Source organism: Entamoeba dispar, genomic scaffold (genome assembly GCF_000209125.1).
Source record: "Entamoeba dispar SAW760 scf_1105229458841 genomic scaffold, whole genome shotgun sequence".
In the NCBI taxonomy this organism is placed as follows: domain Eukaryota; phylum Evosea; order Mastigamoebida; family Endamoebidae; genus Entamoeba; species Entamoeba dispar.
In genome coordinates, this window is record NW_001853394.1 from 48,476 (window position 1) to 71,723 (window position 23,248).

The window sequence follows — 23,248 nt, forward strand, 5'->3', positions numbered from 1 at the left end:
TTGTTTTTTTTTTTAAAAACCCTTTTATGTTTTTAAAATTTGTTTTTAAGAATTAGAACTTTTTTTTTTGTTATAAAAGAAGAAAAAAGAAGGAAAATCAAAGAACTCAAAAATATAAGAAAGGAGTATTTTCTAATATGAGTCAATCCCATATTTTCCTTATTAAATCAATACAAGAAATATGCCAATGTGTTCAAAAGAAACAAAGTAAATTGTTGGAATTATGTGGAATATTAAAACATCAAATTAAATCAAATAGTTATGGTGATGAGTTAATGAGCGGTAAACAAGATTTAATTTCACCAATTCTTGAAATTATAGAAGAATCCTTTAATGCTAAAAATTTACAAATGTGTTGTAAAGCCATTGATTTAATTGATAAATTATTATTATATCAAGCTATTAAACATGTAGAAATTACATATAAAAATCAATCAGTTGATATATTAGTTGTATTAATTAATATGCTTTCATCAATGTTTAAATATAATGGAAATATAACTAATTTATATGTAGCTAAATGTTTAACAACTATTGTTGATAAATTCTCTTCAACACTAAACACTCCATTTATTATTGAAATATTTAAAATTATTTATGATATGTACATTATTACTCCATCTCTCGATACAAATAATGGAGCTTATCAAATGTGTATTGGTAGACTTGTTGATATTATTCTTTCTAAAATGGGTCAAAAAAGTAAGGTTAATGGAGAATTATTAAAAGGAAATATTCAACAAGGAATTTCTTTATTTACTTGTTTATGTCAATACGCAACAACAAATTGGAGTGAACGTACATTAAATATAAATGCATATAATCAATTTATTCAATCAATTACACATGAAGCAAAATCACAATTAAATCAGAAATCAAGACAATCAATATTTATGCTTCTTCAATCTTATTTAGAAAAATATCCAGAAAGCCTTATTTCATTTGAATTTATTACAAGTAAATTTGTTGCTGATCTTACTGATGTTATTCTTTCAAATGCAACTGAATATACTAAACAAATTACTTTATCAACAATTAATTTACTTAAAATTAGTATCATTCGATTTAGAAAATTCATGAGAATTAATTTAGGATTAATGTTCACAAAAGTTATTAATCAAATATTAGGTTCTAAAGTCATTGAGCGTCAAAGAATAGTATTAGAATTATTAAAAGAAGTTTTAAAGACAGATGGTTTTTGTATTGAGTTATTTGTTAATTATGATTGTGATGAAAGTAGTCCAAATGTATTTGAAGATATGACAAATGGAGTAGTTTTAGCATTGAAAGTCCCTTCATTAAGTTCACTCGCTCTTGATGTTCTTTATATTATTTATGTTACGTTAGTTAACTCTACAGAAAAATGGGAAGAAAATCTTCATTCATTAATAAAAGAAGAGGATTCAGTCATCCCACTTTCTAGCATTGACATTGTTCAACTCAAAGAAAAGAAAAAAATAATTTCTGATGGATTATCTCTTTTCGAGAAATCACCAAAGAAAGGAGTAGAATTCTTTATTGAAAAAGAATTATGTACTTCATCTGCTGAAAGTATTGTTCATTTTCTTCATCATCTTAATGGATTAAACAGAAAAGCTTTTGGAGAATATCTTGGAGGAGCTGGTGAGTTAAATAAAGAATGTCTAACTGAATTATTAAAGATGATTGATATGAAAGCTATTGAAATCGATGATGCTTTACGATTAATGTTTGATACCTTTGTTATGGGAGGTGAAGGACAAGTTGTTGAACGAGTTATTGGTGCATTTTCAGCACGATATTGCGAATGTAATCCAACTGGATATGGTGGAATAACTCAAGATGAATTATATCAATTAGCAATGTCTATTATTTGTTTAGCAACAGAAACACATAATCCTAGTGCAAAGATTAAAGCATTTGATACTTTCGAAAAGTTCAAAGATGTTGTCACAAGTGAAAAAGGATTTAATATTAAAATGGATGACAAGCCATTAAAAGGTATTTTTGAACGTGTTGTAGCAACACCATTTGCTATTGTACAAAAAGATGACTCTTCCAAGAAGACATTCTTATTACAAGATCAAGGTAAATATCAAACAGAAAAATCTCACGAAGTAGTAAGAGAGATTCATATTTTTATTTATAAAAATTTATGTAAAGAAGTTATGGAATATTGTTTTGTTAATAATGACAATCAAATAATGACAAAAGGAGTTATGATATTACAATCAGCTGTTCATTTAAGTTCAATTTTCTTCCTTGAAGAAGCACTAGAATATCTTATTCAAATAATGAGATCATTAGCATGTATTGACCAACCTCAATTTATTGAAGAACGACATCTCATGGTAATTAGAGGATTATTAAGCATTCCTCATAACGATGGAGAATTTTTATTAGTTGGGTGGACACCATTCTTAAGATGTTTATTTGAAATAGAACGTTTAAGACAAATTGCTTCTGGTTGGGGAGAACAACCAATTAGTGTTGATCAAATTCAAGGACCATTCTCATTCCCTATAGAATATGAATTTGGTAAACGTTCACAACATGAAACTCTTCACCCATCAACAGTCATTACTGAAATTGAAATATCTGAAATAAATGAAGTATTTTATGAAAGTGGTTCTCTTGGACATCGTGCAGCAAAAGCGTTCTTTAGATCATTATGTGAAATTATTTTAGAACAGATAGACCAAAGATCTCCTGGGTTATTTGCGTTTCAAGCTCTTGTTGTTGCTGCTTCTAGCAATAAACAACGAAGTGAAAATCATTGGGCACCATTTTGGGATTCTTTAAATTCATTATTTAAAAAATGTTGTATGCACCCAAATGATATTGTTTCAATGGGAGCAATTGACTGTCTGAGGCAATTAATTACAATGTTTGGTGATATGAAAGAAGAAAGTTGTCAAAATCAAGAAAGAGCACTTGAGCCATTTGTTCGTGTTATAGCAGATCATCCAAAAATACCAGTAAAAGAGTTGGTCATGGAATGTTTAAAAAGATTAATAGGAAATGTTAATTGGGTAAATAATATCAAATCCGGATGGAAGGTATTAATTCAATGTGTACGATTTGCAGCTGAATATGAAGAAACTAAGTTGAATGGATTTGAATTACTGAAATATTTTTATCAATACCATAAAGAAGAATTGATGAAAGAATATGTGTTATTTGTTAATTCATTAATCGCTTATCAAAAAAATGGTACTGGAAATGGTGAAGAGTATAATTCATCTATTATTAAAATAGTTAGTGAAACTCTTGAAGATTCATTTGATATTCCTCTTAGAACTGAACTTATTAAAAGAGTAAATGAAGAAAAAGAACAAGAGACTCATTTAAAACCAATGTATGTTGAAGAATTAACACGTTCTACTGAACAATATTTGTTAAAATATTTACCACTATACACATCTCTTGCTGCTAGTGGTACTGGAAAATATCCAAGTATTGCTGAATATGCTATTACTACAATGAAAAATTTATTACTTAAAATGCCTATTGAATTAAGAGATATTATTTTTTACAGATCATTATATCGTTGTTTAAATACAGACTTACCATCAAACTCACCAAAAGTATTAAATGTATTATATGATTGTTGTTTAGAATTACCACTAAATTTAATTATTCCAGTTCTTTACTTTGCTTTCAACAATATGTTGAATCATGAGAAAGTATGGGACCAAACACTTAATTTCTTAAAGAAGTTTATTTTACATGAAAAATTTGATGAAGTTTATGACCAATATCTTCAGATTCAATCAACTTATTTCGATAGTGTAGTTAATGCTATAAAAGGAATTACTTCTGCTTCTATAACTAAAACACAACGTCCTAAACCAGGTAAGAGATGTGAGTGTTGTAAGTGTCATAAAGATGGTATTACAGCATTTATGTTAAGATGTCCAGGATGTTTACAAATGTATTATTGTGAAGGATGCAACGAAAATGAACATACACTTCAATGTATTAGAAAATGGAAATCATGGAAGATCACTGAACTTGGACTTACTTCTGTGTCATGTAAAGGTTTAAACCAATACATTACTATTATAAAAGGATTAAAAGATGATGCTAAAATGTTGAAACAATATGAACAACAAAGAAAAGCATTATTTACAGCTATAGAACAATTACCATTAGAAATTATTACTGAATATTATGAAAACATTATGACTATTACATTTGATAGTCATATCACAACTGTAGATCAATTGCATGATCTAGACATACAATATCTAATTGAAGAAATCAATAAAATGATTAAGTACTATAATGAGAATGGATTTACCATGTGTAATTCTAAACAACTCATTATCCATTCATTGGAACAAATTATGGTATTGTCTGATAAACATTTCTTAGAAATAATAAAAGGAGTTCAATCAGAATTAGTACAATTAATTGCATCAGATGATAGTGATGTTCGTAAGTGTATTATCAAAATAATACAAAGAATACAAACACTAGTTTTAATTCCCTGAATTGAATCATTAGAATAGCATTTTATTAATTTTTGTTATTTAAAAAGATAAAAACTAAGAAAGATGAACTCATAAAAATGAAATGGCATTACCTCCTTCACGTGCAAATCCTGCTGTAATTCAGTTTGCTACAAAACAGTCCATCCCACAACAACCTAAACAAATCATTGCACCATCATTAATTAAACGTAATCCAACTCAACCAGCATTAAAACCTCTTGTTCAAAATGGAAATACGTCGACAGCAGAAGAGGGACTGATTATGAAAAATAGTTATATTCTTCAACCAAATAGAATTATTGGATCTGATTTCCTTACTCGACCAATTCTTTTACAATTACTAAGAAAAGTTTTATACACAGAAAATCCTGATCAACCACTATTTTTAGGAGAAGGTGTAAGTGAAATTATGTCAAGTACTGCATATGAGAAATTATGGTATGTTATCACACGAATTGGAAAAGCAGCAGAAACAAGAATATCTCCTGGAGAAGGATTAAAAGTTAATTATTTACAAACAAATACAGATGAAATAAGAAAAGAATTGAATGTAAAAGATGAAAAAAAACCAAAAGAGATTCATAGAGATGGTAAACGGATTAGAATATCGATGACTGATGTAATGTTTTGTAAAAAGTTTTTACCAGAAAGAAGTCTTCATAGATATGAAACAAAAAAATATAAATCAGGTAGATGATTGTTTAAATTATAATTTATTTTGGCAATTGAATTTGTTGAGATGTTTTTATTATCATATCAGCAATTTTTAATAATGAAGTTAAATTTTGGGGTGTTGTACAAATATCAATAACTTTACAATCTGCATCAATCCCTACATCAGTATATCCATCATCTGCATCGATTACTTCAACTTCCATTGTTACACCTTCACATTTTACAACCTCATCTTTATCTATATTTACTTTAGTATTACTTAAATTACCAATTATTTCTAATTTATTTAATGTTCCTGGTTTATCAGTAATAGTCACAATACCTAATTGTGCTGTTACTTCTCCAATATCAATTTTTGGAGCTTCAATAACAAAATTTAATCTTATTTTACGAGATACAGTTGCAGTTTGTTCAATAAATTGAACTGTTTTACCTTTTAAAGCAGAAAGAATTTTCACAAGTTGTTCATAATATTGTGCACCTCTAATAATAACTTTGTCATAAAAAACGATATGAATTTGAGATAGACTACCCTTAAACATTGATAACTCATTTCTTTTTTCATAGATGTATTCAAACGTTCCCATTTCTTTTTCATCAGAAATAGAAATAATTACTTTATCATCTGAAACAGCCTTTAATGTACCAATCTTTAAAAATACATTAGTGTCTTCTTTAAATCGTTTCATTTCAATACTACTCTTTAATAATGAAATTAACATAAAATCTCCTTGTTTATCATTTAAATGGAAATTAATTTCATTCATTAAAAATTTAAATATAAATGTTCGTTCTGGTTGTGTTTGAGTAGTTTCAACAACTTCAGCAAAACCACTTTCAGTAATAAGATATTTACTTTCAACAGAAAAGAATTTAACTAATTTTAATAACGTTTCTTGAGTTAGTCGAATATGAGAAGAATGTCCAAATGAAAGTGTTAATGTTTTTTCTTTTTCTGCAGTTTCAAATGCAAAATTCATAAAATTATCAATCTTTTTTTGTCCTTCAACCCAGAAAAGTAATTCATCTTTATTTAAATGATCAATAAAACTACCACTTTTAATTTCTACAGTATGTAATGAACAGCCATGAGGTAAACTTAAATATTTATATTTTAATTCATCAAATTTCATAATTCCAATTTCTTCTTCTCCATTAACAATAACTTCTACACTACCAATATCAGCTGTAAAAATACGATTTCGAATATCTGATAGTTCTTGTTGATTTGGAGATACTACGGGATGATATTTGATTAGGTCTTGATGTTTACTTAATTCTCCTAAATTAATCATGATTAATCCGACAATCTCTCTATATCTTTCTTTAGTTAAATTGATGTATCCAGAGGGGATTGATAATGAAATGTCCCATGCAGGAAAATCAACAGAAACATTCATTTCATCTGGAAAAGTAAAATTAAAAGTAATTTCTTTTGCTGAAACATTTTCATCGAAATAAATATCATATAAAGTAAGACTTTTAGTTGATTGTTGATTTTGAATCCATGTGCTTCTTACTTGTAATTGTTTTGTTATTAATTTGATACCATCTTCAATATATGAAGCAACTGGAATACATAATGAAACATTTGTAATATCTGCATCTAATTTCAGTCGGTCATATGAATGAGATGGTTCATTTGAAGGACATACCCTTACACGACAAATATGAAGAAGGTCTTGAAGCCAACTATATAATTGTTGAATAAAAATATTTAGATACGTACATGTCATTTGATCAGTTTTAATAGATAAGTAGTGTCTATAATCTTGTTGAATTGCTTTTTGAGTAATGGCATGAGTATATAAAATATCAATTGGAGTATCCACTGTTTGAACAACTATTGAATGAATTTTACCTGACATGGTTTCGTCTTTAGCAAAAACTCTTTTTAATGACCCTTTAACAGTTATGTCGATCTCAGGATTATTACCGTCTATTAATATATCAAATGATCCCCCAACAGCACTTCCTGATGCTAACAAACTTCCACGGTTCCTAACTACTAATTCAATTGAAGTAAAAACAAAAGAAACTTGTACTACTTTACTTTGAGTTTTCTTTTGAGGGACATTAACAATAGTTTTTTGTTCATGATCACTATATAAGAAATGAAGAATATGATCAAGATGAGGAAGATCAAAATAAATCATTGATTGAGTAGCAAATAATGTAATTGTAATTGGTTTATCATTTTCATTTGTCATATGAAGACTAACAAGTGATTCATTTGTGTGTTTTTTACTGAAAAATGTCATATTATCATTGTCAACAACAATAACATCACCAAAACTTATATCAGCAATTGATTTTTTATCTTTTACAATAGAGGTCATTGTTAATTGTTTTGCAGAAACATTAAAAATTGGTTCATTCTCTGTTAAAGAAATAAATGCTGTAGCTTCAGGAATTGAAACAGTTAATTTTAATTTAATAAAATCTTCAGGGATTTGTATAATAGTATCATCTCCTATATCAGTTAAATCATCCTCTTGTTGTAATAAATCTCTAATAGCTTCATGCTCTGTTTTTGGTTTTGGTTTTTGATTTTTAAACATTAATCGAATAGCCCTTATTTGTTCAGAAGAGATATGAAGTTTCGTTGTATCAAGTAAACAATCAACAATAACTCCAGGACTTAATTCATTTAATTTTTCTTTCATTTCTTTCCATGATAATAAAGCTTTTTGTATATCAAAAGACATTTGAGTTTTCTCAAGAAGAATTTCTGATTTAGAATCAGTAATCATTTTACAATTAATGTCATTGATTGTTAATTTATAAGAATCATATATTCCGTTTCTTTCATTTGTTAACATTTTAACAACTCCTAAATCAATATGAAGTTCGTTATTATCAGAATGAATAATAATATAAGGTGTATGAATCATTGCTGATATAACAACACGAATGTGTTCATCTAATATACTTTTTAAATTCATAGAAGGTAATTTAACACCAATTTGACCATATGACTCAACAACATCTAATGATCTAACTACATTCATTAATTCTTCAGCCATATTTTTATTATAAACAATGTTCGTAGGTTCTAAATGAACATCTAATGAAAAATCACTATCAACTTTTTCTTCTTCTTTTTCACTTGTTAATTTAATATGCAATAAATTTTTTTCATTGTTTATAGATGAAAATATATATGGGTATTTATTATCTTTATTACTCTTAACTTTAGCATCATTAAGATCAATATTAGCAGTAAATCCAATAGTTTTCTTAAAAACAGAACAATTTAATGCACTAATTTCTATTTCTACAAATGCCTCATTTAGATCACTACCAAATAAATCAATAACAAATTGTTTCGCTTCAAATGAAAAATCAACTTGTTTTAATTTTTTTGTATCTGTTACCTTTTCTTCTTTATTATCATCTCCTAGAAATGAATGAATATCTTCAGTTAATTGTGAATTTATAACATTAGAATATCCCATCCAACTCCATATTCCACTACTATTTCTTTTTGCTTCATCAACTTCTGATTTTGCAAAGTTTCTTAAATAAATTATCTCTTTTACACTAAGCTCTTCTTCTAATTCATTAAATCGTTCTTTATCTCCATTATCTGTAGTTTCACTAAGTACTCTAGTATATATATCTGTATATTCCTGGCGTAGTGCTCTTCTTTTTCTTTTATATTCATTACTTTCTTTATAATTTTTTTTCTTAACTTCAATTAATAAACTATCGAATGCAAATTTCCACCATCTTTTTGGTACTTGTTCAACTCCTTCTTCTGGCCTTTTGACATCTCTTCCAGCTTGAAAACATTTTCCTTCAAATAATTTTTGTTGTTGCATTAAACTTTTCACATCAATCATTACTCCTTGTGACACTCCAACCTTTAACATTTCTAAAATAATTTGACTAGTAATAGGATATGAATCATCTTTGTCTGATAACGTCAACCTCATTTTTGTTGTAAGGTCTTCTACGATATACTCTTTTTTGACGTTTGTATCCCATTTATCTTCTTTTGTTTGTGAATGATAAATTCTCATTTTAATAATCTCAGCAATCTTAAAATGATCTCCTTGATTTTCTACTACAAAAGCAGGACTCCACTGACTATCAGTAGAATATAATTTAATTGAATCAATAACTGAACCGATAGCATATTTTGTATTAATCCACCCATTAATTCCTTCATATCTAATATGAATATTTGTAATATCAATTTGCATATTATTGATGACTTTTGTTATTATTCGTTGTGTTAATGTTGTTTTATCAGAAGTAATTTCATAATTTCTTAATTGCCTTTGTTTAGATTCTTGCTCTTCAATTTTTAATTGCTTAGAAATAATAGAAGGATCTACATTATAGTCAGTGGTACAAACTAACTCAATATCATTAATCTTAACTACAACAGGTTGTGAATCTAATTTATTCCATGGAAAACTTAAAGACATTTTACCAATTCTTCCAGACACAGCTTTTAATGGAACTCCAACTAAAAGCCCATCAAATGCATTTTCATTAATTATAAGATTTTCTAACGTAACATCACCATTCCAAAGTGAAACACGAAGATTCTCTGCATTAAGCCCACTTATATATTTACCAAAATATCGAGTAAGTACTTCAGATACGATATTCTCAAACATTTAATAATGTTTTTGTATTTTTAAGTTCTTTATAATGTTTGAAAAAAAAAAACAAAAAAATAATTCAAAAGGAAAGTTGCTCAAAATATATAATCAATAAAAAAGAAAGAACCCTTTCAATCTTGTAATCATTCATTCATTTCTGTTTCTATGAATCTCTTAAAATATCTTGATACCTTTCTTACTACTTACCATAACTATTTTCCTATTGCCCGTTCTATTACTCGTACTTTATTATTAATTTTACCAAAATCTACAAGAATCCCTGAACGTTTAATTTCAACTATTCTTGAATTACTTGAAATTCATCATGTTATCATTTCTTCTCCACCTACTTTCCCTTTACGTTCATTGGCATTAACGAGTGCAATGACTGTAATTTCTCCTTATGTAGAATCATTGTTTACTAGTACTCAAATGAAATATTCATTTTTACTTCCTATTCAGTCCTTACGAGTATACTACTCTATTCAATATTTTCTTAAAAGTGGATTTTCTCTTATTCCTTCAACAAATACAATGAAATTACCATTAACAAGTAAACAACCAACTTCTGCTCTTTTAACACTACAAAGTAGAATTTTTAGAATAGTCTCTGAATTAATACATTCATTTAAACCTCTCTTTGTTTTAATAAGTTTCAGTATATTTGGGGATAACAGTTATGTCCCACTTTTTATTTCATTTATTTTATCTTGTGTAGAGTTTATTTGTTTATACAAAAATTCTTCAACATTTTCTTTATCAGAATTATCAATTTATCGTCAACGATTAACACGTGTATGGGTCTTTTTTATATTTCCTGTGTTAATTAGTGCTTATCGTTGTAACCCAACAATATGCTACTTATTAAGAACAAAAATACCAGGGGTACATTATATACTAGGTTTGTGATTTTTAGTAAATTGGAAAGAAAAGAATTAATGAAATAGATATCATCAGTCAGAGTATTATTGATTCAAATATCTCGACCTTGTTGTAATTAAAACTTTTTGTATTGTTAAAACTATATTTTAATAATAAAAATATTATAAATTATAGAAAGTAAAAAATAAAAACTTAAAAAAAAAAAAGATTTAAAAGAATGACAAAAGAAGAAATTAAATACATTCTTGGGATTGAAGGAAGTGCTAATAAACTTGGAGTAGGAATTGTTACCTCAAATGGAGAAGTACTAAGCAATTTAAGAGACAGTTATTACGCACCTTCAGGACAAGGATTTCTTCCAAGACAATTAGCAGAACATCATCGAAATAATATTTTAAAACTAGTTAAAGAGGCATTAGAAAAAGCAAAATTAACACCACAACAAATTTCATTAATTGCTTATACTAAAGGACCAGGGATTGCTGCCCCTTTAATGGTATGTGCTGTTGTAGCACGAACACTTTCAATTATATGGAATATTCCTTTAATAGGAGTTAATCATTGTGTTGCTCATATAGAAATGGGTATGTTAGCAACAGGAGCTAAACATCCAGTTTGTTTATATGTTTCAGGAAGTAATACACAAGTTATTGCATTTTCATTAGGTAAATATAGAATATTTGGAGAAACAATAGATATTGCTGTTGGGAATTGTTTAGATAGATTTGCAAGAGAAGTTATGTTACCAAATGAACCAGCCCCTGGTTATAATATTGAGCAAATGGCAAAAAAAGGAAAAAAATATATAAAATTACCTTACGTTGTAAAAGGAATGGACATTTCATTAACAGGACTATTAACTTCAATTGAAACATATATCAATAAACATGAAAGTGTTGAGGATCTTTGTTACTCTCTTCAAGAAACATTATTTGCTATGTTAGTTGAAGTAACTGAAAGGGCAATGAGCCAATGTAGTGCTAGTGAAGTTCTTGTTGTAGGAGGAGTTGGATGTAATGTTAGATTACAAAATATGCTTAAAACAATGGCAAAAGAAAGAGGAGCAACATTAGGAGCAATGGACGAAAGATATTGTATTGATAATGGAGCGATGATTGCATGGACAGGGTATCTAATGTCTAAAAGTGGACAATTTACGTCTATAGAAGATGCAACAGTACATCAAAGATTTAGAACAGATGAAGTTGATGTTACATGGAGATAATTTAAAATAAAATTCTTAAATAATTTATTTAAAGTGATATTTAAAATAAAAAGAGAAAATAATAAAAAAACCACCAAAAATTAAGATTATTTATTATCAACACCAAGACCCGAAACAACACTTGATCTAAGGACAGCTTCATTATCTTTAAGGTATTGGCAAATTTCATGAGCTCCTTTAACAACAACCTCTTTTGGTGGAACAACAAGAGGATTATTAGTTAATTCAATAGTTTGTAAAATACCATCAAGTTGACCCATTTCAACAGGTAAAACAGGAATCATATTTTGAGTTAATTCAAGTCTATTTAATTGTCTTAAATCACCAATTGAAGGAGGGAGTGATTTCAATTGATTATTTCTAGCATCAAGATAAGTAACAGAAATTAATCTACCAAGAGATTCTGGTAATCTATTAAGTCTATTACCAGCAATTGTAAGATTTTGAACGTTAGTAAGATTAGAAAATGTTTCTGGGAGTTCAACCATTAAATTATTAGAAACATCAAGATCAACAATAGATGTTAAATCACAAAGACATTGTGGATAACTATGAATTTGGTTATTACTAATAGATAATTTAGTAATATTAGTTAATGTTGAAATACCTTCTGGGAATGATGACTCATTAAGAGAATTATGAGCTAATTCAAGAATATTTAAATTAGTCAAAGAAGTAATATTTGGAGGTAATACAGTGATATTACATCCAACGAAATCAAGTCTTTGTAATGAAGCAATATTGAAAATTTCTTCAGGCATTCCTTTCATTTTTATATTATCACGTACATTTAATTCACATAACATTTTCAATGAAGAAAGACCAGGAATACTTGTAATTGGAAGATTCTTAACAACAAGACGGGTAAGGTTTTGAAGAGAATCTAATGGTGGAAGTTCAAGAATACCTTGATTATTTTGACAATCTAATTCTACTAAGAACTTAAAGTTAGTTAAAACATCAATATTTCCAGATAATTTATTAAATCCAATTCTGAGAATTTTAAGAGCAATCATATTAGATAATTCTTCTGGTAAAAGATCCATTTGATTATTAGAAAGATCAAGTTCATATAATGAACGAAGATTTCCAATTTCAGTTGGTAATTTTCTAATAGAATTCTTATTAACAAGAAGAGTTTGAAGTTTATCTAACATACCAATTTCTGGAGGGAGTGATTTTAAATTATTTTCAGAGATATTAAGATATTGAAGAGAGAGTAATGAACCAATTTCTGGTGGGATAGATTCTAATTTATTCATTGAAATATCAAGTCTTTGTAGATTAGAGCACATCTTAATTTCAGATGAAATACCATCATAAAATAAATTATTTTGTCCAAGATATAATTCTCTTAAATTAGAAGCTTTTTGAATAGAATCAGGAATAGAAGTAATACGATTATTAGATAATGTTAGTACTTCTAAGTTTGGCATTATACAAACATCTTCTGGAATTGATGTAAAATCATTTTGAGAGGCATTAAAATTAGTACAAACACATTTAGAAATTTGTTTAGGAAATTCTGATAAATTTTTACCAGAAATTTCAATGGATGATTGATTCAATAACTTTTTATCAAATTTAGCTCCTTTTGATCCTTTAGCTCCCATTTCTTATTAATTGTTATTTTTTAGTTTTTTTTGTTCCTCTTTTTTTTTTTATTATAATTTATAACTTTTTTATTATTCTTTTATTTTTATTTTTTCTATTTTTGTTCCTTCTTTTACTTCTTTTTTGTAAGTTTTATTATTGATAAAAAAATGGCATAAAAATTATTAATGAATCCACGTATTTATTGATTGGTTCACAGAAATGTAAAAAAAAAGGATTAAGGTAATAAAAATAACTAATGAATTAACTAATTTTTTTATTTTTTATCTTTCTTTTTAAATAATCTTTTATAGTGTTATTCTTAAGATTAAAAAAACTAAATATTTATTTTCATTTTTAGTTTTCAGATTTTAAATTAAAATGCAACAGATAAGAATTATTCTTGATATTGGTCGACCAGGAGAAGAAAAACCAAGTTTAGATATTAAGGCTACATCAATACAAGATGCAATTGATCAATCAGTTCAACACTTTTGTGTAGAAGGAGTTTTTATCTTAACAGATATGGAAGGGATACCATTAAATCAATTAACATTTCCAAAAATTAAAACAGCCATAATGACAATGTCACCGGCATTTGTTGCACGACAATCTATTTTAAAAATAAAAAAAGCAACGACTGAAAACGAAAAAGAAAAAGCAATAAATGAAATAGTAAAAGAATTACAAAATCAAACATATGCAAGAGAATTTTTTAAAACAACATTATTTCCACCACCATTTAATAAACAAAATATTAAAATTATTAAAACATCAATGAGATATAAAGATTCTATAAAATTAATGTTAAATGATAAATATATTCAAGAGTTATATAACATTATGTGTACACATGAAGATTTAGAAATAAGATTACACGCAGCAGAAATATTAAATGTTTTATGTATTTCAGGAGGAGAAATATTTATTGTTTATGCAGCAAAAGTATTTGCAGAAAAAAGAGATGAGTATAAATACAGATCATTATTACCAATGATTGGAAATACACAAATTGGAGCAACAGTAGTTGCACTATTATTGGGAATTTTAAAATGTTCACCTGAAGGAAGAAAAAGTAAAATTGTTATGGATTTTAAATATGTTGGAATAACTGAAGCAGTAAAAAAATTAAAATCATATAAATTATTAGTAGCAAATTTTGAAAAAGCTTTAAAAGATGATTGTCAAATAATAAATTATGATCAAAGAAGTAAAAGAGAATGGAAAAGAGTTGAAGAAATTCGACAAAATTCTATTCAATTAGAAAATAGAATTAAAGCACTTTGTTTAGATAAAGAACGAGCATTAAAAAGTAAAGAAGAGTTATCAATGATATTAGAACAAAAAAAACAAGAAATAATAAAATGTAATGAAGATATAAAATTTTTAAAAGAACATACAGAAGTTAGAAATAATATTTCTATTACAATAAGAAAATTAACTAGAATAGAACTTATTGAAGAAATAGCAAAAACTAATAGAGATATTGAATTATTTACAAAAGAAAAAGAATGTTTATTAAATGAAATTGAAGGTATTCCAAAAGAAAAGAAAAAAGTTAATGTAAATAATTTCTTAGAACAAAATGATAAAGAAAAAAGAAAACCAATTCCTCGAGGAAATTTTATAAGTAAAAGAGTTCCAACACAAAATTTTTCACATTCAAAAATTAATTGTCTTTGTGAAAATACATTTAATCAACCTAAAATTGAATTATCTGTTTATTTACCTGAATTAAAATGGAATAGAATTATTTTAAAACCTGATCATCCAAAATGTTTATGGGATCTTCTTCCTGAAAAAAAGTTAAATATTTCTGATGTAGAAAATTCATTTAAAATAGAAGAACAGTGCTCAACAAATCCAGTTATTTCAAGATATAAATATATTGATTTATGTGTTTTAAGAAATAAATTTCCTTCAAGTGTTTCATTAGGAATTGATATTAATAATTTTTATTATCGTCAAATAACTGAACGTGATGGCAAATTTTTAATTGATACTCTTAAAGGTATTCATCTTAATGAATTAGATTATTCTGATGGTGGTAAAGGAATTGAGGGTTGGTTAAAACCTTTATTAGAAATACCTGCTTTTCAAATTAAATTAAAAATGTGGGTTGAATCAATGTTAATAGAAAATGAAATTAATAGAATTACTCCTTTAATTCAAAATTGTTTTAAAGCTATTGAAGTTGTAAAAAGTTCAAGAAGTTTTAAAGAATTAATGAATATTATTTTGGTGACAGGAAACTATTTAAATGCTGATTATCCTTCAATTAGATGTGCAGATGGATTTCAAATAGATCTTTTAATTAAATTAAGAGAAACACGTCTTCCCCAAAAACAAGTTAGTATGCTAGATTTTGTTATTAAAATTCATTCTAATCCAGAACAACTTATCGAAGAATTGTCTATTTCTTCATTTGCTAAAATTGATTTAAATGAATTAATTAAAGACATTAAAGAACTTATTTTAAAATGTTCCTCTTTAAAACAAATTATTCAAACCCAAATCATTTCTCTTCCTTCTAAACAACAAAGTCATATTACTGAAGAAGTTAATACATTAATGGCTCGTGTTATTTATTTAAGAGATTTTATTATTAAAACAGCTAAAAAATTCTATCAAATGATGTATTGGATTATAGGTATTCCTGCTGTTGCTGTTGAATATAATCCAATCACATTTTTTGGTATTCTTGAACAATTCACTCAACAACTTAAAGAATCTCTTGAAGATAAAACTGAATTAAAACCATCTGTCACATTAATTAATAGAGCTTTTACAGAAATGACAAGAAGAGAAAAGCAAGTTCATTTTAGTGATCAAGATGATTTACTTGCAAAAGTTATAAATTGTTTAAAGAAAGGAAAAATTAAATCTTCTATTTTACGTAAAATATTAAATTAATTTAATTCTACTAATTTACTTTTTTGTTTGAAATCCCTTCTTACATAGTAACAACTACAATAAGAGCATGAATTACACCTGGAACCCAACAAAGAATAGTTAATATAATATTAATCCAAAAATGAATTCCACATGTCACTTTAAAGAAAACTGCTAATGGTGGAAGGAAGAATGAAAGAATACAAAGTAAAAGACATCCAAGAGTAATATCTCCCATATTTCCTTATTGAATAATTTTTTCCTTTTTCTTGTTTTTATATTAGATCTTCTCTATTTTTAGGATCTTTTCAAAACTCTTTTTTCTTTAGGAATGTTCCTGACATTGAAATTTCTTTTTTTTTAAATTAATGAAAAGACACGTATTTTTAAACAATAATTCTTCAGAAAGAATATTCAACTCAGAACTTTTCTCATGACACTAATTATTTTCATGATGATTTCATTGTCTTTTTCTCTTTGTACAAATGTGAAAAAGGGGTTTTATTGTTTGGATAGATCAAAATTTGTTTGGTGCTCTGGTACTAACCAAAGTAAGGCAATTACTTGTTTTAAAGAAACTGTATGTAAGTGTGGAAAAACAAAATACAATCCATGTATCTTCAGTTTCCAAGAGTTAGATGATTGTGAAGGACTTCCTGGAGATATAATCAATGAACCATCAAAATTTTATGAGAATTATAAATAACACAAAATAATATGAAATACTTAAAAAAAATTAATTCAAAATAAATGTTTTTTCAATAATTAATTTTTACAAAAATACGATAGAGAACTTAAAATTCTACAAAAAGTTTTATCAACAAGTTATGTCAAATTCAGGAGAAACAATTCTTCTTTCTATTAAGCAATGTATGTTGTTTAAAATAATTGGAAAAGATGGTCAAGTAAAGAAAAAGTTTGAAACTTTTTCTAATAAATTCTTTTTATTAAAATAAAACTTATCAGTTAGTGCTGCAGATTGGCAGCAATCAGATTTTTTATGGAGTGGAAGGTGTTTAGTTACTAGATCACCTGAACATTGTATTGTCAAATTTGTTGAAAATAATGATATTGAATTTTGTTCTTGTATTGTTTCAGATAATTCTATTCAAAATGTTAATGATAGTAGTAGATATTTTATATTAAAAGTTAATGAAATAAATGGTGGTAGAAAAGCAACTGTTGGTCTTGGATTTGTTGATAGATCAAATGCATTTGATTTTAGTGCAGTTCTTCAAGACATTGAAAGAAAAATGAATAAAAAAGATTCTACTCAAGTTGATTCAGTTCAAACTGACAATTATATACTAAATGATGGTGAGACAATATCCCTCCCTTTTGATAATTTAACAGCTGTAACTGATACTCCAAATAATTTACGACCTTTTGATGAAACAAAAGTCCCTTCTATAACTTTTAATGCAAGTCAAGCCCAACCAATTGACATTGAAGAAGAAAAAGAAGAAACAATTACTGTATTAAATGAAGTACAACCTCAAACTAATCAACCGCCTTCTATAGACTTCTCTAACTTTGGTCAACCAACACAAGTAACTCAACAAAAATTAGAAATTAATTCAACTACAAATTCTACAAATACTGTTGACTTATTCTCTAATTTTAATCAACAACCAGTTACCCATTCTCAAAAAGATACTATCAATTTTGATTTATTTTCTTCTCCATCAACACAAAATAAATTATCAACTCAGAATGCTTTGGATATTCTTCTTTTTAATTAATTAGTTTATTTTACTATTAAAATATTATTTAGTTTATAAAAAAATGTTTTTTAATTTTTTTTTTGTATTTTTAATTTTTTTTAATAGAACTTAAAAAGTGTAAGCTAAAAAAAACCCGAAATAATAGGATAATTCGAAGGAATTTATTGAAACGTTAATTAGTAAGAAACTAAAAACTTAAAAATAAAGAAGAAAGATGAGTAACTTATTGATAAGTATTTGTTTATGTGGAGATCCTTTTGTAGGAAAAACATGTTTCTTCCAACGTTTTTCAGTTGGAGAGTTTAATGCTAATACAAAGACATCTATTGGAAGTGATGTAACATGTAAAAAACTTCAACTTGATGGTAAAACATACAACGTTCAATTATGGGATACTGCTGGACAAGAAATATTTCGATCAACTACAACAACTTATTTTAGAAATAGACATTGCATTTTATTTACTTATGATATCACTAAAAGGGAAACGCTCGAACATGTCGAGGACTGGATGAAAGAATTCTGCCAAGTACAACCAGATACCTCTAAAACATTAACTATTCTCATTGGTTGTAAAAATGATTTAGAAGAACAACGCCAAATCACTTTTGAAGAAGGTGAACGGTTTGCAAGTACACACCAAATCCCCTTCTTTGAATGTTCAGCTAAAACAAATAATAACATTCAAGAAATTATAGAATTTGTTGTTAGAGAATTACGTGTGAGAAATATGCTTGTTGACATGAATCCTCTTACCAACGAAGAAAATAAAGAATCAGAAAATTCAGTTATTGTTTTAGAAAATAAAAATATTTCTAATGAACCATCTGAACAGGCTACTGGTTGTTGTTAAGTTAATTACATTTGGATTCTAAAAAAGTCAAACAACATTAAAAACCATAACTTGAATCTTCTTTAAACAAGATCAATTATTTTTAATGGCTCATATTCTCCTGTTTCTGTTTTATTAATTTTTTTATTGTTTTATTTAACAAATAGTTGTATTAAAATATTTATACCAAACCATTTCTCAATACAAAATAAAAAAGTTGACCAACTTCTACTCCAACCCCAAGTTGTGTGTCATCACTCATAATTGTTTTATTATCTTTACTTAAAATACCAATAATATCTGGATTACATCCAGCAACCATAGCTAGTCGTTGTTTAACAATTCCAATAGTGTCTGAAGGAACAACAACTATAAAGTATGTTTGTTTTGCTCGTCTTAATTTAATATAATATGACTAGACTATGATTAATTTTTATATTAGCTTTTTTGTAAGGAGATATAACAATTAACAAACCATATGTAAATGATTATTAAGATTTAATGCTATTTTTTTATGGAAAACAATCACTAAACTCTCTAATTTATTGTCTTTTCTTCTCACTAAAATCTATATCATTTTTTTAATTATGTTTTTCCTTCTTTAAAAAAAATGATAAAAGATCTTATAATTGTCAAACAGGAAAATGGTAGAGGAAATTCATCATCATACATTTAAAGTAGTAGAACAACCAACAAACCCTGCTATTTCTTCGTTATTTTCCATTTTTGTTATTGGTACTTTTGCAATTTTATTGATTTCTTTAATGAGAACAATTCAATTTAAAAAACTCCATTTTGGATTCTTTACACTCTTATTTATTATTGTATTATCTGCAACATTCGTATTTATCGCGTACTTCTGGTTCTTCTTAACATTACTTGAGGCTGTAGGTCTTTTCCTTTTGATTGCACCAGTAACTTGTCTTTTTGCCTTTTGTGCTGCGAAGGTTTCTCTTTAATTGATCATTCCTTAAAAATTATCGTTATATATATCAAACAATAAGATGAAATATTCAAGACCAAAATCCCCATCTTTCATCTATTGAAAATTATTTAGTAGACAAAGCAAATAACCAGCAAGTATTATTTAGTCATCACCCAGTAATTCTTACATGAAACAAATTTATAAGTCATTCAAAATTAAAACACCCATTTTGGAAATAATGGTTTAGATATTCCACCTTATTTTTAATTGTTTACAAAAATACCATAAGTATATCACTCAAAAAACAATACGTTCAAAATTATGTGTTGTAGAATAAATTTAATTGTATCTATATTACAAATTAACTTATTTAATTTTTAAATTTTTTCTTAATAGTACTATAATTTTTTAACAGATAAAATACAATAAATAACTAGTTGAGTGTTATTAGAATTGCCTTCTGCTGTTTATAGCTCAGGGGAGACTAATTCGGTCCCTAAGTCGTTTTTTATTATCTCTACGGAGTATTTCTGTTATGGTAAAATCAATGTTTCTAATATTCTTCACATTTTCGATTACAAGGTTTTTAACTTTTGTTATCATGTTTATTTCATTTTTTTAATTCTTTTATTATTTTCAGCATTTATTTATCAATTTATAGAGATTAAACTGGAATTATTTTAACATCTCTTATTTTTTCTATTTTTTATTCTATTTTTTTAACTCTCTACACACTTCTTCTCTTCAAATAACTTCAAATGATATTGTGGTCTGTAAATTAGTCATATCAATTAATAGATTAGTGTTATTCTTTTTTTATCTATTGCATTGTTCAACTTTAACAATAGTTAAAAAAATCAATTAGTGGATATAACTACATTCAGATTATCTTCATATGAGAAGTGATTATTTCAATAATTTCAATATACTCTATTTCTATTTTAGAGTTCATTTCTGACATGTGAGAAGAAGGTTCCTTTTCCAATGTGTTGCCAGTGTTGAATGTGTAGAATATTAAGTATTTCATGTTTTTAATAATGATTGTTCGTAGTATTTTGGGGAAGTTGATTTGTAATTTTAGTGTTTTTAATCTTCTTACTGTTTCTTTATGTATTAATTTATTGTTAATATTACAGGTATTATTTCTACTTAAATTATTTCTCTATTTTGTATTAACTTCTCTTATAATTCTTTGTATTTATTAATTTTGTAAATATAATTTAATTCTATGTTTCTATCTTGACATATGGCGACATCGACAATATATCATTTTTATCTTTGATGATTTGATAATATATATCTGGTATTCTAACATTAAATGAATGGTCATTAACCAATAAATCTTTATTGTAAGTTATAACCATTTCATTATTATTAATATACACTTATGATATGTATTAAAATCTATTTTATTAAATTCATTAAAATATGTAATTAATATATGTTTATATAATTGTTTACATACATAATCATGTTTTGATATTTGATTCTTCTTCATTACAGGACATCCTAACAAAATGTGGCTAATAGATGCAATTGTATTAGGACAATGTTTACAATATTTTAAAGCATCACAATTGAGTATTTTAGATTTAATAATTCCTGTTATAGTTACTCATTTTTGCATTTTTACGACTTGGAGGAATATATTTCTTTTTATATTTAATGACATCCATGTGATTACTGATAATTTCTTATTATTAAATATACAATTTACATTTCTTATATATTCACTACATTTCTTTCAATTCATTTAAATATCATTCATTTAATTTATTTGTTACAAATTCAAATACTTTGCTTACATCATGTTTTCTTTCGTTTAACTGTATTATATTCATTAAATCATTGAAATTAATTTTCTTACCAAATACTCTCTTCATTCTTTTAATTATTCATTTTGGATTATCTTTTACTATTTCTATCATTTCTAATATTTTTGTATTTGATATTTATATTTTAAATATATTGTTAATAATTCTTTACCACATTCATCTCGTGCTGACATTAATCACATTCATAATTCATTTATTGTTACATATAATCTACTTTTATTGATGTTTCTACTGTATAATTGGAGTTGTATCAATGAATTTATTATTGGGCAAAATAATTTGAATTAATAAAATAATAGTTTTTATTATTTTGCTCCTAAAAAAAATAAAAAATAAAAATTAAATTAAATATTCATTCTATATTCATTTATATTTGTTTATATTTTATATCATTTTATGATAAATTGTTATGAAATATAAATGATTCATAAATGATATTTGATTTAATGTATGTATACATTTTTATTATTATGTTATTATTATTTTATTTATGTATTATATTTTTATATATTTATATATTTTATTATTATATTTATTTTTATTATTGTATTATATATATCATCATATTATCTATATATTTTATATTTATCATATTTTATTAGTTTGATATTATTATTATTTATATTTTATTTTATATATTAACACACTTCTATTTATATATAATTTATTATATATTAATACATTTCTTTATCTTATTTTCATTTTGATTATATTTTTATATTTTATATCTATTTTCTCTTTATATTTATTATTATTTTATTTATATTATATTAATTTTATTTATTATTTTATTTATATATTTTATTTATTATTATATCATTTCTCTTATTATTTCTTTATTATTTATTATTATTATTCATTTAGTTTTTATATCTTCTATCGATATCATATGAATTTATTATTTATTATTTATTTTATCTTTTCTTATTATTCTTTTATTAATTTATGTTTATTATATTTTATTTTTTTTTTCTTTTTCTATCTATTTTTTATTATTTTTATTTATTATATATATTTCTTTTTGAATTTATTCTTATTCTGTTATTATTTATATTTTTATTTATTTTATTTATTCTCTTGTTTAATAAAAAATATATTCAATTTTATTATTTGTTTATTATTATTAATTATTTTTATTTATATATTGATTTGATTAATATTTGTATTATATCATTATTATATTTATTATTATTTATATTTTGTATTATTATTTATTTATTATTATCATTTTTATTTTTATTTATCATTTTGTATTATATTATTCATTATTTTATGAATTTAATATTTATTATGAAATCATTTATTAATTATTTTATTTTATAATGATATATTATTTAAATTATTTTGTTATATCACATTGATTATTTAATATTTAATGATATAATTTAATGATATAAGATTAATATAATAGATATAAATAAAATGATGAATATTGAAACAATCATTTAAAATCAAAAATAAATAATAAGAAATAAGAATATAATATAAAGAATAAAGAATAAAGAAAAGAAAGATAATAAAAGAAATAAATAATAAATATAAATCAAATGATAATAATAAAAACAAATAATAAA

General features: G+C 25.4%; 11 protein-coding genes across 11 annotated transcripts, besides 29 other annotated features; 8 read left to right on the forward strand and 3 right to left on the reverse strand.

Annotated features, from left to right (window-relative positions):
* Window positions 1-19: part of a sequence feature (AT_rich) that runs on past the window's edge.
* A 118-nt stretch (window positions 20-137) lies between these two features.
* EDI_342160 (guanyl-nucleotide exchange factor, putative) lies at window positions 138-4,475 on the forward strand (the record flags this gene model as incomplete). The annotated part of the gene is made up of 1 exon (XM_001735021.1): window positions 138-4,475. The coding sequence occupies one exon, from the start codon at window positions 138-140 to the stop codon at window positions 4,473-4,475; it is 4,338 nt and encodes a 1,445-aa protein (XP_001735073.1).
* Window positions 569-599: a sequence feature (AT_rich).
* Window positions 2,113-2,136: a sequence feature (AT_rich).
* A 19-nt stretch (window positions 4,476-4,494) lies between the features above and the next one.
* Window positions 4,495-4,529: a sequence feature (AT_rich).
* Window positions 4,530-4,557: 28 nt separating this feature from the next.
* EDI_342170 (uncharacterized protein) lies at window positions 4,558-5,172 on the forward strand (the record flags this gene model as incomplete). The annotated part of the gene is made up of 1 exon (XM_001735022.1): window positions 4,558-5,172. The coding sequence occupies one exon, from the start codon at window positions 4,558-4,560 to the stop codon at window positions 5,170-5,172; it is 615 nt and encodes a 204-aa protein (XP_001735074.1).
* Window positions 5,173-5,188: 16 nt separating this feature from the next.
* EDI_342180 (uncharacterized protein) lies at window positions 5,189-9,781 on the reverse strand (the record flags this gene model as incomplete). The annotated part of the gene is made up of 1 exon (XM_001735023.1): window positions 5,189-9,781. The coding sequence occupies one exon, from the start codon at window positions 9,779-9,781 to the stop codon at window positions 5,189-5,191; it is 4,593 nt and encodes a 1,530-aa protein (XP_001735075.1).
* Window positions 5,901-5,936: a sequence feature (AT_rich).
* Window positions 6,250-6,270: a sequence feature (AT_rich).
* Window positions 7,573-7,593: a sequence feature (AT_rich).
* Window positions 9,782-9,931: 150 nt separating the features above from the next.
* EDI_342190 (uncharacterized protein) lies at window positions 9,932-10,675 on the forward strand (the record flags this gene model as incomplete). Its single annotated transcript, XM_001735024.1, has 1 exon — window positions 9,932-10,675. The coding sequence occupies one exon, from the start codon at window positions 9,932-9,934 to the stop codon at window positions 10,673-10,675; it is 744 nt and encodes a 247-aa protein (XP_001735076.1).
* Window positions 10,676-10,788: 113 nt separating this feature from the next.
* Window positions 10,789-10,863: a sequence feature (AT_rich).
* Window positions 10,864-10,865: 2 nt separating this feature from the next.
* EDI_342200 (O-sialoglycoprotein endopeptidase, putative) lies at window positions 10,866-11,873 on the forward strand (the record flags this gene model as incomplete). The annotated part of the gene is made up of 1 exon (XM_001735025.1): window positions 10,866-11,873. One exon carries the CDS (start codon window positions 10,866-10,868, stop codon window positions 11,871-11,873), a length of 1,008 nt encoding a protein of 335 aa, XP_001735077.1.
* Window positions 11,870-11,943: a sequence feature (AT_rich).
* Window positions 11,944-11,959: 16 nt separating this feature from the next.
* Window positions 11,960-13,486, reverse strand: EDI_342210 (oligodendrocyte-myelin glycoprotein precursor, putative; the record flags this gene model as incomplete). Its single annotated transcript, XM_001735026.1, has 1 exon — window positions 11,960-13,486. The coding sequence occupies one exon, from the start codon at window positions 13,484-13,486 to the stop codon at window positions 11,960-11,962; it is 1,527 nt and encodes a 508-aa protein (XP_001735078.1).
* A 16-nt stretch (window positions 13,487-13,502) lies between these two features.
* Window positions 13,503-13,612: a microsatellite.
* A 98-nt stretch (window positions 13,613-13,710) lies between these two features.
* Window positions 13,711-13,849: a sequence feature (AT_rich).
* Window positions 13,848-16,379, forward strand: EDI_342220 (uncharacterized protein; the record flags this gene model as incomplete). The annotated part of the gene is made up of 1 exon (XM_001735027.1): window positions 13,848-16,379. One exon carries the CDS (start codon window positions 13,848-13,850, stop codon window positions 16,377-16,379), a length of 2,532 nt encoding a protein of 843 aa, XP_001735079.1.
* Window positions 14,207-14,238: a sequence feature (AT_rich).
* Window positions 14,587-14,615: a sequence feature (AT_rich).
* Window positions 16,364-16,386: a sequence feature (AT_rich).
* Window positions 16,387-17,052: 666 nt separating this feature from the next.
* Window positions 17,053-17,141: a sequence feature (AT_rich).
* A 44-nt stretch (window positions 17,142-17,185) lies between these two features.
* EDI_342230 (adaptin ear-binding coat-associated protein, putative) lies at window positions 17,186-18,100 on the forward strand (the record flags this gene model as incomplete). Its single annotated transcript, XM_001735028.1, has 2 exons — window positions 17,186-17,274; window positions 17,329-18,100. 2 exons carry the CDS (start codon window positions 17,186-17,188, stop codon window positions 18,098-18,100), a joined length of 861 nt encoding a protein of 286 aa, XP_001735080.1.
* Window positions 18,090-18,186: a sequence feature (AT_rich).
* Window positions 18,187-18,296: 110 nt separating this feature from the next.
* EDI_342240 (GTP-binding protein ypt2, putative) lies at window positions 18,297-18,935 on the forward strand (the record flags this gene model as incomplete). Its single annotated transcript, XM_001735029.1, has 1 exon — window positions 18,297-18,935. The coding sequence occupies one exon, from the start codon at window positions 18,297-18,299 to the stop codon at window positions 18,933-18,935; it is 639 nt and encodes a 212-aa protein (XP_001735081.1).
* Window positions 18,936-18,997: 62 nt separating this feature from the next.
* Window positions 18,998-19,392, reverse strand: EDI_342250 (uncharacterized protein; the record flags this gene model as incomplete). The annotated part of the gene is made up of 3 exons (XM_001735030.1): window positions 18,998-19,041; window positions 19,107-19,329; window positions 19,390-19,392. 3 exons carry the CDS (start codon window positions 19,390-19,392, stop codon window positions 18,998-19,000), a joined length of 270 nt encoding a protein of 89 aa, XP_001735082.1.
* Window positions 19,045-19,100: a sequence feature (AT_rich).
* Window positions 19,393-19,524: 132 nt separating the features above from the next.
* Window positions 19,525-19,873, forward strand: EDI_342260 (uncharacterized protein; the record flags this gene model as incomplete). Its single annotated transcript, XM_001735031.1, has 2 exons — window positions 19,525-19,561; window positions 19,599-19,873. The coding sequence occupies 2 exons, from the start codon at window positions 19,525-19,527 to the stop codon at window positions 19,871-19,873; spliced, it is 312 nt and encodes a 103-aa protein (XP_001735083.1).
* A 298-nt stretch (window positions 19,874-20,171) lies between these two features.
* Window positions 20,172-20,251: a sequence feature (AT_rich).
* A 15-nt stretch (window positions 20,252-20,266) lies between these two features.
* Window positions 20,267-20,668: a repeat region.
* A 67-nt stretch (window positions 20,669-20,735) lies between these two features.
* Window positions 20,736-21,941: a repeat region.
* Window positions 21,942-21,945: 4 nt separating this feature from the next.
* Window positions 21,946-22,096: a sequence feature (AT_rich).
* A 44-nt stretch (window positions 22,097-22,140) lies between these two features.
* Window positions 22,141-22,315: a microsatellite.
* Window positions 22,316-22,324: 9 nt separating this feature from the next.
* Window positions 22,325-22,354: a sequence feature (AT_rich).
* Window positions 22,355-22,366: 12 nt separating this feature from the next.
* Window positions 22,367-22,545: a microsatellite.
* A 37-nt stretch (window positions 22,546-22,582) lies between these two features.
* Window positions 22,583-22,745: a microsatellite.
* A 9-nt stretch (window positions 22,746-22,754) lies between these two features.
* Window positions 22,755-22,786: a sequence feature (AT_rich).
* Window positions 22,787-22,788: 2 nt separating this feature from the next.
* Window positions 22,789-22,944: a microsatellite.
* An 11-nt stretch (window positions 22,945-22,955) lies between these two features.
* Window positions 22,956-23,084: a microsatellite.
* Window positions 23,085-23,120: 36 nt separating this feature from the next.
* Window positions 23,121-23,248: a microsatellite.